General features: G+C 42.6%; 1 protein-coding gene across 11 annotated transcripts in view; it reads left to right on the plus strand.

Annotated features, from left to right (window-relative positions):
* Mast4 (microtubule associated serine/threonine kinase family member 4) overlaps positions 1-16,593 on the plus strand; it is a 594,548-nt gene that overhangs the window by 535,639 nt on the left and 42,316 nt on the right. For all 11 annotated transcript variants that reach the window (XM_042261716.2, XM_076552170.1, XM_076552171.1 and 8 more), the window contains 4 exons: positions 2,747-2,848; positions 4,144-4,276; positions 7,559-7,626; positions 9,695-9,780. In XM_042261716.2, coding sequence (XP_042117650.1) covers positions 2,747-2,848; positions 4,144-4,276; positions 7,559-7,626; positions 9,695-9,780 — 389 coding nt within the window. The remainder of the gene's footprint in view (positions 1-2,746; positions 2,849-4,143; positions 4,277-7,558; positions 7,627-9,694; positions 9,781-16,593) is intronic.

The raw sequence follows: 16,593 nt of genomic DNA on the forward strand, positions 1-16,593 counted from the left end.
TTCAGTGGCTTTCAGTGCATATCTCAGACCAGCAGCTTGTGGTCAAACTTGAGATTCCTGTGTCTGTCTGCCTCTCGGATAGTTTTGTACTTGGGTAGCCTTCGGAGCAATGCTGGGTAACCCCAACATACCTCCGGTAGACTTAGCACCTTCTTAACTGGAGCTGTGAATCCTGAGGACTTTGCCTCTGTCCTGGTTAGGGTGTGTGTGCTGCTGGGAAGAGACACCATGACTATGGCAACTCTTATAAAGTAAAGCATTTCATTGAGGTGGTAGCTTACAATGTCAGAGGTTCAGTCCATTGTAGGGTCACCCAGGCTAGCATCATCAGGACCACCTCAGGCCTGTGGTTTTTCACTTCTAGGCACTCCTGAAGGAGGCAGATTTGGTACCCAGAGTTACTTATATGAAAATCTCCCCTTTGTCTTTGTTGATGTATGGCAGACATGGCAGATTGCTTCCTGGCAATTAAAAATAAACCTTAGCATTTCGAGGATCTTCTGAGTGGGCGGTATGACAGATGAGAAAGGTTGATTTTTAGAGAAATTTCTCTCTGAGCCGGGGAAGCACGCATACCCGTGGCCTAAAGGTCGTTGTTGGGAAGGAGAAAGCATGTTTTCTTATGCTTCCTCACAGACCCACTTTCCTTCAATCATTTGCAACGATCCAGTCTCCCTTGAGAGGCACACTGCCAGTATCTGCCCAGAGCCTGGAGCAAACCTGTCTGAGAGGAGCATGTCCATTCTAGGGAGAGCAGAGCCGTGGGAACATGCTGCGGATTCTCTTGGCGAGCCATTGTCCATTCCCAGATGTGATGCTCTGGGGCCAGCACGCCTGTCTCCTCACCACATTTCCATTGTCAATCTTTTGAGTAACCCCAGGCGCAGATCCTCCTAGGGTTTGAACAGCTTGATTTAACAGATGCCTTTTAAAGTCCCGGGGTCGAGGTCAATTTCAGATGAATGCTTTTATGTCCGCAGTCTCTCTTTCACTGAGGTGTATTTAGCCAAAGAAGACAAAACACAAAGGAACCCCTAACTCTCAAATCTGGGTCACAGTCTTTTTCAATGGTGGCCAACACTTACAATACAGACTCGGGGACTCCACTAGTGACTTTGGAACGTGCCGCAAGAGAGCAGGAAGCCATGTCCTTCTCATGCTATGCTGATACACTGGTTGTTGCTTTAGCGAGGCCGGTCTTCGTGCCCCAGTTTGTAAATAAAATGTCATTTGAGCTAATAGAACTCGTGTGCCTTGGAGGAAGACATAGCTGATAATTGTTAGAAGTTGGGACATGTCATCATGTTTATGGTCTTTGAAATGAAATTTTTGCCATTTGAATTGACCATTTCCCCTTTGCGGGGAGAGACAACAAAGTGTACCTCCATATTTTAGATTTTCATTATATTTGTGAATTCATAAAACAGCAATTATGATAGGAACATCCAGCTCAAAGTGTGGCCAAGAAGTTAGCCTTTTTGTTTGTTTTTTCAATTTCTCTTCAGAGATTTGTGTTTAAGCTAATGATGAACTACAAAAAGAATATAAGTCATATTTCTTAGCATTAATGGTATTTTCCAAAATTTATTTTTCTTGCAAAACAAATGTTAGAAAGAAAATTTAAAGTTAGCTTGTGTGTAAGAGGTGGGCTATTTTTTTCCCTAAAGATGCAGAACATATTCAAACAATTATTTCCTCATTTTTCTTTTCAAGCAAGCTTTGTGTTGGCATATTAGCTTAAATACAGTGGATATGTTATAATCATTTTTCATAAGTTTTGTCTGGAAGCTCTTCTGAAGATGGGGCTTGTGATGAACACCCCTAAGAATGATAAAAAAAATGTTTCTTAATGTTTCTGAAATTATAACCTATGGCACCAGCAATGCATTGGTTTTTTCCCTAAATCCTTAGAAAAGTGTGTCATAAAACCTTAAAAATTTTGAAAGCCTTAAAAAATGAACATGAATAGTTTCCATTCAAATTTCTATCCTATTCCAGTCTTAATATTGTATTGTCAGACTTCTTCAAGTAACTATTAAAAATGTCAGTGACTGTTAACAAGCTGAACCTTGCTGTTGGAATATTTACTGTGGTTAGGCAACATGTAAAATAAAATTTAACACGCTCTTAAGCCAATCAGTGTTGCTGAGCTAAGTGCCTGGGTGTTATTTATTCTGTGAGTGTCACTGAATCTGCATGTGTATCAGAATATGAGCACTATCTGGTTAATGCATGCAGTGGTACCACACACGTCCCACGTGATGAAATGACTCTCAGGCTAATCATACCATGTACACAAACCACACGTCATGAGTGTGTTAGACGCCCATGTAGATACCCAGGATAACAAAAGTAGTCCATCTCTACCCTAGACGTGTACATCTACAATGTCTCATTGGCCAAGTCCAAGTTCTTGTCCAGCTGCCGCAGCTGGCATCCTGTTCTTAGTGGATCATAAGGTTAATATCTCCTTCATTCATGGCTCATGTTAACAGTCCTTATCCCTACATTAGATTTCTAAAACATAATAAATCAAAGTTTTACCATTAAACTTTAGCTAATAGAGCTATTTTGTTGATGTCTGATAGTGTCCATTTATGTTAGAGATAATGCCTGTTAAGAGTGTTTTCTAAGTCACTTAATTTCTGATTTAAAAAAAAAATCACCTCATTAGCATGCTTTGCTGATTTTCTTTTCCATTTAGTGGAGCCTCTATATCATCTTTCTGTTCATTGCTTTTCCATAGGCTCATGACCGCTCCGAGAGTGGAGAACTGGCATTTATTAAACAGCTAGTCCGAAAGATCTTAATTGTTATTGCCCGCCCCGCTCGGCTACTGGAGTGCCTGGTAAGTTGCCTGTAGATGCGACTATATTATTTATGGTTAACTGTGGAAAGTAGCGACCAGCAGAAGGCTCCAGTTTCATTTCACTTCAATCCCAGGTGCTAAATAGAAAGAGTCAGGAGGGACTCCACCATATGAATGCTTATGATGGCGTCCATCTGTGGCCTGTCTTCTCTGATTTTGAGAAGGAAGTCTGGCGCTGGTGCTGCTATTAAGCAGTAGTCATATTGTATTCTGGTCAAAGCTGAAGGATGATCATGCAATAATATGCTTGACCTTATTCCAGCATGATAACCTTACGCCACAGCTCATTTAAAATGCTTACTGTACCTCATGTTTCTGGAGTTGCTAAGTTGCAGACAGAGGGCAGTCAGGGATATGGTGACCTGTGGCTGCAGTTACTGTTTTTAAAATGGGCTGTGTTAGAAATCCATGCTAGTTGACAACCCATGGGAAAGACTATATAGCAAGGTGTCATCCAGATCTGGAGGGAGAGCTGTTTTAGTGTTTCTATCTTTTTGGTCAATGATCATTTTCTTTTCCCCCGGTTTTCTGATACTTTGAGATTTCAGTCAAAATTGTAAATAAAGTTGGTGCTTTGAGAGGAAGAATTCTTTCAGGGCCTATTAATAGAGTATGAAAATTCACTTTTAACTTCCGCTGACTACTAATGTCCCCCCATGTGTAACAGCTTTCGGCATCAACTCACGAGACGTGTACAGTCGCAGGTGCTTTGGTTGCATCCTCACTTTAATTAGCATTCATAATGTTTTATGAAATGGAAATATTCACAGCTCCATAAATACATCCGAGTGGCTGGTGAGACACGGCAGGGGAGACTTTGGGGAGAAAGTACACCAACCTGGGCATGGGGGCACACACCTCAGTGGTCTCAGTTACTCAGGAGACAGGTGGAAGGTTGGACCTCTGAAGTTGAGGAATCTGAGGCTAGCCTAGGCAACACACTGAGACCTCAGCTCAAAAGAGAGCACCAATACAGCCTTTGTCTGTCAGTGGGCTCCTGATCTTCGGGAGGATACATTACCTTCGAGGTTACATCACAAAGAAACTGGAAAACTGGAAGTACTCATTTCCTTCAGGTTACCAGTTGTATAGATGCATCGCCCTGGACTAGGACTAGGCTGCAGATACGCAGTGAGAATTTCGCACTGTGTAAAGGCCTCTGCCTCCTCTCTTCATATATAACGTTCAGCCATGTCAGCTTTGTTGTGAATAAGATGTATGTAATAAAACCTCCAACCTTTTCAAAATGTTATTCTGTGCTTGTCATCTGCCAGGAATTTGATCCTGAAGAATTTTACTACCTACTGGAAGCTGCAGAAGGCCATGCCAAAGAAGGCCAGGGAATCAAAACTGACATTCCCAGGTACATCATCAGTCAACTGGGGCTCAATAAGGACCCTTTGGAAGGTGAGTGCTGGTCCAGTTGCCCTGCCCTCTCTCTGACCATGGCATCTAGAACTTCATAATGAGCCTTTACTCTTCCTGTGTTGGAGATCTCTATGAAAAAGCCCCCTTTGGGGAGACCAGTTAGTATCTGAAAGAAAGTAGTTGAGTACAAAGGATGAAACGAACATGCCCAAAGCGTGGCAGCTAGAGAACGGGGTGGGCCGTGCTGGACTAGAGGCCTGCAGTCACGAAAGTGCGTGATGTCTGCTGAAGCACGTGGATTCCATCTTCCCTGAGCCCTTCTTTTGCAAAGCTCAGTGGGGTCCCTCTGGAGAGCACTTTTAATTTTCAGAGTGTTGCTAAAAATCATCGTTCATTTAAAATTGACATTTAAATTTAATTTAGGGGTAATGCAGCTACAGTGGATGACTTTAAATTGAGAGCAGCCACGGTAGGTACATTTTTAGCTTACTTGTTTCAAGTAAGCATGAAAAATAGTAATACATACGAGAGAGCCAGGGGTCAAAAGGGGTGCTTCTTTTAAAGCTCATTAGAGGATGCATGGTTGGTTCACATGAAGAAAGATATAATTCTATTAAATATAGGAAATAAGAAACATTCTGTAGTAATTTTTCAAAATATCTAATATTGGTATCCCCTCCCATCCTTTTCTGGCTCACTGATATATTATTGTTATATCTAACACTTGATTTTTGTTACATACAACACTTAGTCTGCATACCAGCCCAAAGGACTCACAATCATTGACACCCTCATTCCAAAGCGTCTTCTTGATTTATGAAATTGAATCTGCAGACAGTGTTTAACCTGATCAACTGTCTGTGATAGAGGTGAATGTTGGTGCAGAGATTTTTTTTTCTGCCCTAAGCTAGGGCATCCTCTGCTCTGTCTGCTCTTGTGGACATTGTATCTTTGCCTCTAGTGAAATGATGCATGCATTCCTGGGCGATAATGCCAGATAAATTCACACTGTACTGAAAACAATACCACAGCAGATTCATCACTTACGGAGACTGGTGGCTGCCTTTCTGAAAAGTTCTCTGGGGAGAGATTTTTCTCCCATGGCTTTTCAATTACCATCTTTACCTTTTTGAATCATGAGTCTTCAGAAATGGTTTAAATCAATGAAATAAAAAGGGCAGATGTTTAATGGTATTTAGATGAGTTTTAAAAAATCTCTTCAGGCATTACAAAATGATGGCTTAGCTTCCCGCCTCAAAAGCTGACTCTTGGCTCCAGCCCATTACTACCCACTGCTTAGAAATAATATGGATTTCCCAGATAATAGTTATTTAGCTGAAATTCTATTTAAAACAGAACCATCTTTTAATTTTTTTTTTTTTTATGAAAATAATTGGAGAGGGGAGGCTGTCAGAGCATGTTAGAGTGACTCTTCACGCCGATATAGTTAAGGTGCATCAGCCCATGACTTGTCAACCAGTGAGCCCTGTACGGCTCTCTTCTCTGGCAGTCAATGTCACTGTAGGCAGAACTTTGGCACATGAATAATGCGATGTCCTCTTATGTATGTGAATAGATTTTTTTTTAAATAGTAGTGATCTTTGACACATGTGAGTTGTGTAAAATTATCATTAGGAATTTTTCTTTGCTCTTGATAATTTTCTTGATTCATTCTGAGAATGCCTTTCCAATATATATATATATATATTTTAATACTTAAAATGTGACATCTCCGGGTAATTTGATTACAAACCCAGAGATACTGCTGCTTCCCTTTCTTGATAACCTCAAAACAGACAAACGGAAGACTGTCCTTTGGTACGCAGGAGTGGGATCTAGGCTGGGCTATGACCTTCTCTGTGCAAATACAGAAGCCACTTTGTGTCTCCATAAAATTAGATAAGTAATATCCGGGGAGGAGTTCCCATTCATAGGCGCAGTCTGTGTGATGGGACAGCACAGTCCCGAGTATCAGATAGAAATCCCTACAGCTGTTTTTGCCACACAGTATCAGGTCTTGTCTCATTCCTTGAAAGCCCCTCCAACCAAGCACCCCCCATTTGTCCAGGCCTCTGTATCTAAGGTGCTGTCACACTGAGGTCCGACTCATTTCTATGACACTATACGAGAAAGCGTTTGTTCTCAGCTCAGTTTTTCTCAGCAATGTCCCCTGTGTCTAAAGTGGGGAAGTTAGTGCCATTTCAGAATCTGGAGTTGGTACATTTTCACCTAAAGACAGCCCTCCCGTGTGGTTCTGCTTCCTCTCTCATGTGAATAATCACTGCCCCCCCCCCCAAAAAAAAAACAGTTGTGCTTGTAAGAACACAAACATGAAATAAAGACCCAGGGAGCAATTTTAAATGCTTACAAAATGGCTAAGGACGATAACTTTTTGGCAACACATTCAATTTTGAAAAACTAGAAATGCTTTTGGAGAAAATTCTTTTAAAATTTCCTATTAATAAAACATGTCGTAAAGATAGTATAAAGATGAGCATTAAATGAATTAGGCTTTCTCATTTACTTATATAAACTCAAGGATGTTCTCCAAGCCATGGGCTGAGCCTCAATTAGACATGAGATGCCTTTGTCACTTTTAACTAGACCACCAGGGAAGGACTTACACTGGTGTCAGGCTTGTGGCATCCAGCCAAGAATTGACAGCTCTGAACAATGTAATTAATAAATAACAACCAGCACTGAATGCGCACTTAATTCTTATCAGTGAATATGCTAAGAGCTGTACACGCATTTTGGCACACGTTAGTACTCACAAAAGCTCTAAGACCTAGTATTAGTCACATCTCTCAAAAGAACCTGGAGTTACAAAGTCGCTCAGCTAGGAAGTGACGGCCCAAGTATTTTTGTCCCCATCCCCTGGTCCCCGCCACCAGAACTGCCTCTGGAGAACTGCACACTCTTCGTGTCCCTGCAACCGAGAATCACTTCCAAACCGCAGCCAATGCGTCTCTGCTGTGTGTCCAGCCCTGGGAAGGCTTGCCTCTCTTGTATTATAGACAGAGCTGTTAGCTCACCCAAGGTTTTGCAAGCTAGACGGCAAGCACAAACCAGTGGCCCAGCTTCCCACGTTCCCAGGTCTGGCTCCTCATGAAACTGGAGGTCCAGAGAAAGTGTCAAGAGGACACGTGCACAATGTCAGCTGCCCTTCTTGACTTTGGGGCTATACTATGTGCCTATTGGTATATAAACTGTAATCTTCTTTCTCTTTTTAAATAATGAGAACTTATCTCTCTTGTGTTTTGGCTTTGTCTTCTTATAGAATATTTTTTCTTTTTCCTTTTTTCTTTTTTTTAAACTCAGAAATGGCTCAGTTGGGGAATTACGACAGCGGCTCTGCAGAGACGCCCGAGACGGATGAGTCACTGAGTGTGAGTATTCTTCTGCCTGGTAAAATACGATGCCGGTTCTTCTGTTCCTTAGCATCTGGAGAGTTTTTGATTGTGTTAATTACTTTATTCCATAAATGTTTATTGTCTTTCTGTGGGCAAGGCACGAGGCATACAATTTCAGTGCCTCCTTCCTAAGAGAAGCAGAAATGTACAAAACCATATCACACACACCAGAATAGCAACTCTGAGCATGAAGAATATCGACGAAGAAAAGATGACCATGAGCTGGTAAATCACTCCAGAAATAGATTTTTCTGAGCTGGCCAGTCCCGGAAGACTTTCCAAGGGTGTGGCCATTGAGTTGAAGTGGGACAAATGAGCAGGACGTGAAGGGACAGAGGAACACTCCAGATGCAAGGTGTACCTGAAGGCTGAAAGCATAGAAGCCTCCAGAGCTGGAGAGCTTGAAGGAAACTAGACAGTAGGATCCCGCTCACATTTATCAGGTTGCCTTCTTTTTGGGGGGCGGGGTGGAAATTCCAGAGCAATGGAGGAGAGTGTGAGTGTGAGAGAGGAGGGAGCAAACAGGAAGATGGCCTCGTCAGAGTCATGGCTTGACAGCAGCGAGGATACAGGGAGCAGGCTGGCTGGCCACAGGGATGTCCGTTAAGAGGCAGCTTCAGTGGTACTGGTGAAACATCCTGCTGACTGGGGACATTCTCCTAAGAGGTGAGAACCATTAGAGAAGCCAGGATGAAGCCACGTGGTTAGGAAAGCAGGAGCATGTTCTATAGTCTGCGGTTTGAGAGCCCAGACTCTAGATCCAGATTGCCTGGATTTGAAAACTAACCCTACCTTTTACACAGTGTGCATACTAGTCAGGAAAGGGGTTCTCTGAGCCTCAGTTTCTCCATCTGGATAAAAGCTAAATAAAATGTTTCATGTACAGTGGTTAGGGAAGTGTCCCATAGTTAAGTGCTAATTGACAGTCAATGTGCTTATCTCATTATCACAACTGTTGTAGTTGAGATGTGTTGAAACTGCAGTTCCTTTGAAATATCCAAGAACCAGTAAACTAGTGATGGTAATCTGCAATGCTCAGGCTCTTGAAGGGAGAGTTTCCAGTGGAAGTCGGAGTGATTTCATCATCAGGGATGTGGAAGAAGAGTCCATGAGACAAGGGCCTGTGCAGAGCAATCAAGTAGTCCCTGAGATGATGCCATGGAAGTAATGAAGTCATGATAAGATTCAGGTCCGACAACCAGAGGCCAAGGGGAAGTGGAAGAGATAGGTGGCTGTGTGAACCGAGAAGGTCAAGCAGCTCTAAGGCCAGGGACTGGTTGTGTTTCCCAGTAGAGATGGTAGGATGAGGGAAGACCCAAAGTAGAGAAGAAGGGAAAGAGCTGGTTTGCAAGCCTTTGAAAGATGAGCCAAAAAGTGGGCATAGAGATGGCTGTCCTGACAGGAGAGACCTGTGCATACCTCAGCATCATGGGGTCTTCCAACATGATGGAGAGGGAGTTCTGGACTCCGTGGAGGGAGCAGAGCAGCTGCTGAGATGAATGGGCACAAGAGACTGTTACTCACAGCATTAAGGTTATTCCTGTTCGTTGAGCTCAACTTCTTAGAGAGCTGTCATTTAGAATTGCGACGTTTAGGACATAGTAAGATTTCTGGTATAGAGGCATCCCACTTCTAAGAAATTTGTCACCTACATCTGTACAGTGGCCTCAGGATGAAAAAGATACGCCCTGGTCAGGAGTGGAGAGTCCATATTCTCCCCCAATACCAGTGTCAGTTGTGCTGGCCTAATTCTTTCCTGACTGAAAGCAGAGGGACAGGTTGGCATTTTAGACTTCAAGTATTAAAATGTCAGATGAAGCTTAAGTTTCCAAAACCTTCACACTTATTCTCCTGGCAACACAGGCTTGCTTAAATGCAGCTGATAGGAACCGGCTAGGAGCAGCATCTCAGGGCTGTTGGGGCTACCAGATCCTTGGGGCTGGTCCCAGATCCTCACACCATGCCTCTGCAGGTTGAACAGTGCATTATGATCATTGTCTCCAAATTGGCACTGTGTTTTAACCATTCACATTCTGTTCCCCAGAGCTCAAATACTTCCCTGAGACTTCGAAGGAAACCTCGAGAGAGTGATTTTGAAACAATTAAATTGATCAGCAATGGAGCCTATGGGTGAGTTATCAAAGCAGTGCTCTCTAAACTATTGTAACCACTTGAGTACGGCATTTGGTTTTCACTCTTACCTTATGCCAAGTAGATGCTGTTCAGGGACTGGCATTTTAGAAGGATGCGTCTTCCCCCTTGGGTGTAATATGAAGCCAGAGTTACTTCTAAAGACCCAACCAAAGACACAGCTGGTGACCCTGAGCTTATTTTAGAAGATCGGGAAGATTTTATGAAGTAGAAGAAAAATGTTTTTCTATGTTCCTGTTTCTATGACTAAATCTGTGCTTGGGGTTGGAAGGCATTTGGCTCTTGGTTGAGATCATATAAGTTACATATTGTGTGAAACACACCACACACTTGACTTCATACACTAGCATGCTTATTAAATTGAATGAAACACTATAATCTAACTAATCTTGCTAGCGTTCCTTCCTTGATCCATTTTATTCCTGGAGGAAGAGAGTTATGTTCTAGATTCATACCAACGTCTTCAAAGAACGTGTTTTCAGTCTCTAGTGGGCACTAAATTCCATCATTTTTCTGTCTTTTCCATTTCTTAGTGTCTGTTTTCGTAATGGATAAAATGGGTTTTCTTTTCTCAAAAATTTTGAGACAAGGTCTCATGGAGCCCAGGCTGACCTTGAACTTACTGTGTAGCCGAGAATGACCTTGAATTCCTGATTCTTCTGCTTCTACCTTCTGAATGCCAGAATTAGAGTCCTGTGTCACTACAGGTTTTTCAAATTTAATTTAATTTAAAATTTTTTTTTGGTGTTTTATCTGTTGACATGCACTGCACACACACGGTACACTTCAGTACCCTGTTTCACAGTAGTGTTTCAATATCTGAGTAATGGTGACATCAGAGTTAGTGTTTTCGTTTCTTTAAACATTGCTTGTTTCTTTGTGCTGGCTGGGAACCGTTGAAATCCTCTTGTTGAATTCCTTGATCCATTTCTATAGACCAGGAGTTCTCAACCCATGAGTCGTGGCTCACTGGGGATCGAATGACCCTTTTGCAGGGGTTGAAGATCAGATGTCCTGCCTATCAGATATTTACATTATGATTCATAACAGTAGCAAAACTGCAGTTATAAAGTAGCAACGAAATATTTTTATGGTTGGGGTCAACACAACATGAAGAACTTTATTAAAGGATGGCAGACTTAGGGAGGTTGAGGACCACTGCTGTAGACATAGTTTCCTTCCCAGGGTGTAGAGTAAATAGTGACAATTGCAAATTGCAAATTGAAAGTTCTAGGTTACCAATAAGTAGTGTGGAAGGACAATTAACATGCAAACTATGACCTAATCCATTTTAGATTGCCCACGAATTCTGTCTTAATTATTAATCCCAATTCCATCTGTATACAGAGAGTAATAAATAATCCCCGAGACATTTATTGCCATTTATCCACATAGGAGCAGATGAGACGGTGATTTTTGATGTGCCACAAGGGATGTTTCTCCTTACTGGTTTTTCATTTCTAATATTTTCCACTCCATTAACTTAGCAAAGAACTTAAATGTTTGCGAGCCCTCTCTATGCCTCACTGGCTTTCAGGATTTTGTCAAATGACATGTTTCCTGATGTGGCCCATAAATGCTTTTACATGTTATCTTTTAGCAATATTTGCTTTCCTCATTGAAAGTTCTCTAGCATGCAATTATTCGTGCCTTTTGTTTATTACCACTTGTTTTGTGGGTTTTATTCTTCTTCTTGAGATGACCCCCAGGCATTCTTAATAGGAAGAAGCCAGCAGGTTAATCTCACAGGCACAGGGTTGGAGCACTGTTCAGCTCTTTTTCAGCAGTGGAATGAATTCTGGAGTAAGATGTTTTAGGAATCAAGACTTTTGTAAATCTTGGGCATGTATCTTAGCAGTATTTGGAGTTCTAATTGGTTGAGTAAACTCATTTGTAGTGCAATTAAACCAGTGTCTAGTAGATGAGGTATATCACACTTTGGGGAATGGTCGGGAATATACAAGAAGTTAAACAAGCTGTGAATTAGTAAACACTCAGGATGCAGGCCAAGTCATTAATGGGCTCACAAGCTGCCTGCCGGAGCCTCTGCTGATCAGCCAGAACCAGTTCCCCCTCTTCCCTTTCAGATGTAATATCTCATTACATTTCTGACAGATTTCCTTTCTATCTGAATTATTTTTAATTTACAATTGGAATGGAGCTACCCCTGTCAGTTCAACCAGCCATGATGCTGTCTTCAGGCTAGCTGAACAAATAGACCCTTAGATGAGTAGAGGATCTGGGCTCTTCCCGCTGTCTTGAGTGTCGGTGTGACAGGGTATCACTACTTACACCAGTGGCTCAGAGAAACACAGATTCTGTGTCTCCGCAAATGGCTGCTGGTGCTAGGAGCTTACCCTCTCCTTAGAAAAGCGTGGTAAGACACAGCACTGCGTCCTGTTGTGCTTGCTGACCATACGTGTGATAATGCCAGTCTGGTCTCTGGCTAGAAGTGGAACTTCTCACGGTACTCTTAGAATGAGGCTGGAAAAGCCACCATTGTCCTGGCCTCTTTGTGTTCTCCGCTTACGAGCCTGGTGTGGTAGCTGATAACCGTTTCCACGTGTCCGTGAAAGAGGATCTCAGATACACAGGGCCTCTGGTTCCAGGCAGAGTTCTCCTCTCCTTCCAAGCATCCTTTGATTAAAACTTTCTGTTATCCCAGTAGAGGACAAAAATGTAACTTCTTCTATTGAATATTGGTTGGATTTTTAAGCCGTAACCTCAAATGTTTTTTTGTTTTTTGGTTTTTTGGTTTTTCGAGACAGGGTTTCTCTGTGCAGTTTTGCGCCTTTCCTGGAACTCACTTGGTAGACCAGGCTGGCCTCGAACTCACAGATATCCACCTGCCTCTGCCTCCCGAGTGCTCAAATGTTTGTAAAGAGATTTTTTTTCCCTCTTTGGATTATGTGGGTCAATATGGGGTCTCCCGTAGTCCAGGCTGGCCTCAAATTTGCTATGTAAACCAAATTTGCTTTGAACCCCTCCTGATCTTCTTATTACAGGTATGTAACACTACACACAGCTAAAAGAATAATGTTGGCTAGGCGGTGGTAATGCACGCCTTTAATCCCAGCACTCGGGAGACAGAGCCAGACAGATCTCCATGAGTTCTAGGCCAGCCTGGTCTACAGAGCAAGATCCAGGACAGGCACCAAAACTACACTAAGAAACAGTCTTGAAAAACCAAAAAAAAAAAAAAAAAAGAATAACATTGACTCAGTTAAAAAGCTTGAAAGAGCCGGGCGTGGTGGCGCACGCCTTTAATCCCAGCACTTGGGAGGCAGAGGCAGGCGGATCTTTGTGAGTTCGAGGCCAGCCTGGGCTACCAAGTGAGCTCCAGGAAAGGCGCAAAGCTACACAGAGAAACCCTGTCTCGTAAAAACCAAAAAAAAAAAAAAAAAAAAAAAAAAAAAAAAAAAAAAAAAAATGCTTGAAAGTTACAACATTTCTCCCCCTATTTTACTTTTCTCTTTGACCTTGATACACACTATTCTCTCACCCCTCAAGGGCTCAGAGACATTTAATAGTAAGACCGGTGAGGGCAAGCTGACACACACCCATTCACACATGCTGTGATCATCTTTCCTTTCTGTAGTGCATTGACCCTCCCCCACTCCCACCTGTGGATCTGCTGGCTCACATCTGTGCACTGGGCTTTCACAGTCTCATAACTGCATATGCACTAGAACCACACTTCTAATGGGGCAGGGGTTCACTGGGCTTCAGAAGCCCTTCCACGTGCCTTCCTTTACTTGTCCTGCATAGGCAAAGAGACACCGGCTCCTGGAGGGCAAGGGTCTCCAGCTGCCTTTCCACCACGTCATGTCCCATTCTTGGGCTTCCCTGTGCAGGAAGAGGCAGAATAGCCTTCTCCAGCAAAGCAATGCTGGGGGCCAGGAAACAGACATTGGGAGCCTTAGAGGACAGTGCAGTGCTGGGTCATTAAGACATTCATAGTGTTTTCAGCGGTGTTCATTGTCCATCAGCTGGTCACTTTCTCAATGCCTTGCTCTCTGCTGATGTAAGGAGATCTATAACATTGTCGTAGAGCAAAAGATGAAAGATGTATGTGGCAGATAACAGTTATTAACAAATATGTTTTAGCATGAAGAGTAATACGCCAAAAGCCAAATAGAAATGGAAGAACATAAACTGGAGACTGAGGATGTCGCCCAGTGGTAGATCTCTTGCCTAAAATGTTCAAGGCCCCATGTTCAGTGCCCAACACTGCAGAAATGTCCAACAAGCCCTCACCCACAAAGCTTTCAGCACCAGCAAATGCTAATGAAGAAATCTAGTCCTTCAGCAGCTTGATCAGCACTTGGTTGAAAAGCAAAGTGTGATCGTTTCAGTGTGAAATTCAGAATACAGGTCTGAGGGGCCTCAGTACTGAACTTACTGTGAAATACTGAAGGAAAAGCTGGGAGGTGAGTTACCATCCAGTTGACTTTTGAGACGAGGCAAGCAATTATAAAAAGGTATCATTTTCATGTTAATATTTTGAGTTCTTGATTTTATTTAAAAATAGATTCCCTCATTTCAGAAATGCATTTTAATAATTTGGGTTGTTTACCAATGTGTATCATATTTGGGAGGTGGCCAAGTATTGTACTGTAGCTGTATCCTTTGTGACTATCTCCATATCCTGTCAATATCATGATTAGACACAGCTGCCAATATCTGCAGACTTTTTATTTTATCCCAGCCAGTCATTTTAAAAAGGCAAATACAATAAAAGCTTATCACCAGATATAAAACTATCTACTAGCTGGTTAATGAATTTAATAGTAGAAAATATTTCGAAAAACGTGTATGGTAAACATTTAAGTTGAACCTACATATGTATATTGTCTTTAGGTTTGAGGCCTTTGAAGACAGTTGATACGAGCCATACTTAATAACGCATGCTTTCTGCTTCCCAAGTTCAAAGGTGAAGCTGAAATTTGGAGCAGTCTGAATGTTGGCCTCTGAGTGTCTTGTCGGCCTTTGGAAAGTTCACTGCCACTAAATTTTATTGAGTCACCTGCATCCACTGAAACCTTCCAAAACACGTATTAGCAACAGAGCTTCTCGTTGTCATGGTTACATTTCATCTTAGTTACTTAGTTACTAGTTACTTTTCTCTTTACACCATCAAAGACATAAGGCACCACCTAAGGGAGGAAGGATTTGTTCCTGTTCCTGAGAGGCTCAGTCCATCGTGGCAGGGGAGATATGGGGAACTGGAACTCCTTCCACATTGGGGTGGCAGTTTGCAGCACCCATGTTACATCTTGCTGAAATCAGCAAGCAGACACCACCCCCCACACACACACCCAGCCACCTTCTTTTCTCCCTGCTAGCTAGGTCTTTCCAAAGGCTCTATAACCTCCCCACACACTGCCATCTTCTGGGGGCCAGGTGTCCAAACACTTGAATCTGGGGGGAACATTGACCATTCAGATCATAACAATTGGTTTAACTATCTATCTGCATTAGCTAATCTTTTGAAACAGAGTCCTATGTAGCCCAGACTGGCCTTCAATTTGCTATTTAACCAAGGATGACTGTGAAGGTCTGATCTTGGAGCTTCTTCCCATGTGCTTGAATTGATTTTGATATCAACTCTAACCAACAGAACAGGTGAAGGAATCAATGCAGCCTATAGGAGCCCAGCATTGAGGCCTCCCATAGAAGACCCCTAACGTAGCATGTACAAAATATCTTAGCATGTACAAAACGTCCAACTGGCTGACTCTCATGTGGTATTGTTTTACAGTGTGAATCAAAGTGCTAGGCCACTCAGCAAGTTATTTTGAGGGGAGACATAAAGAGACCTTCCTTTGTAATATAGTGAACGGAAAACTAGAAAACCAAATAAATGAAGACAGGGTGCAAAAGCCAAAGACAGAGAGAGAAGTACAAATGTGTGACATTGTGAACAAAGAAAAGGCAGAGACATGATGGAAATATAAAAACGGGTTGGAAAGAAGAGGCAATCCCTAGTTGAATACTTTAGTGCAAACATTGATATGGATTAAATCAGGTTTGAATATCCTGAGACTTAGGTCAGTGCCCTGAGCTAGTAGTTCAGAAGGGAATGAATTGTCTCAGTCTTCCTTGCAGCCAGCCTTTCATTGTTCAGAGATACTGTACTGAGCTGGCTAGTGGGAAACACATCTAAGTTCACATAACTCCTTGCTTTAGAAGGCCTATCAATTATATATATTTACCAAGACTTTTTAGATAAATTATTACTTATTTGATCAATGCCTTTTATTGGTTGAAGTATTAAGGCAACTCCACGTAGGTAAAAGGGAGGTTTATTTCGTGGGGTAACTTACAAGTGAAGGGATAGGTTACAAGGTCCGGGAAGGGTGTAGTACAGTCCAGCAGTGTTCTCTGGAGAACTCTGTTTAGTCTACCTCCAGGGTCCAGGAACCAAGAGAGCAGGCACATCCGGATCTCGGGTCTTAAGGGCTCCTGTCTCGGCCCCGCCTTGTAGGCGTGACAGTTACCGGAAGCCTCAATGGGGGTGGTACTTCCAGGGCAAAGCTGGAACAACTACCCACTGCAGCCGTTGGTCTTAGAACAGCATATACAACCTGTTACAGGCTGAATGGCTCTTTAAGGGATCGCTTATTTGATCATTGCCTGCTTGGAAGCTCAAACCTGTCTTTCTATGAAAACAAGTGCAGTGACTTGTGGGGGGCCATCGTTGGCCTTTTCCCTGCTGCTCATTTCCTATTGGGGATTTTAGGACTCCCGCCCCCAAGGACTGCTTTCTCCAGGTCGTCCCGGGCCTTAGGG

The sequence above is a fragment of the Peromyscus maniculatus genome, chromosome 15, assembly GCF_049852395.1.
Source record: "Peromyscus maniculatus bairdii isolate BWxNUB_F1_BW_parent chromosome 15, HU_Pman_BW_mat_3.1, whole genome shotgun sequence".
Taxonomy (NCBI): Eukaryota; Metazoa; Chordata; class Mammalia; order Rodentia; family Cricetidae; genus Peromyscus; species Peromyscus maniculatus.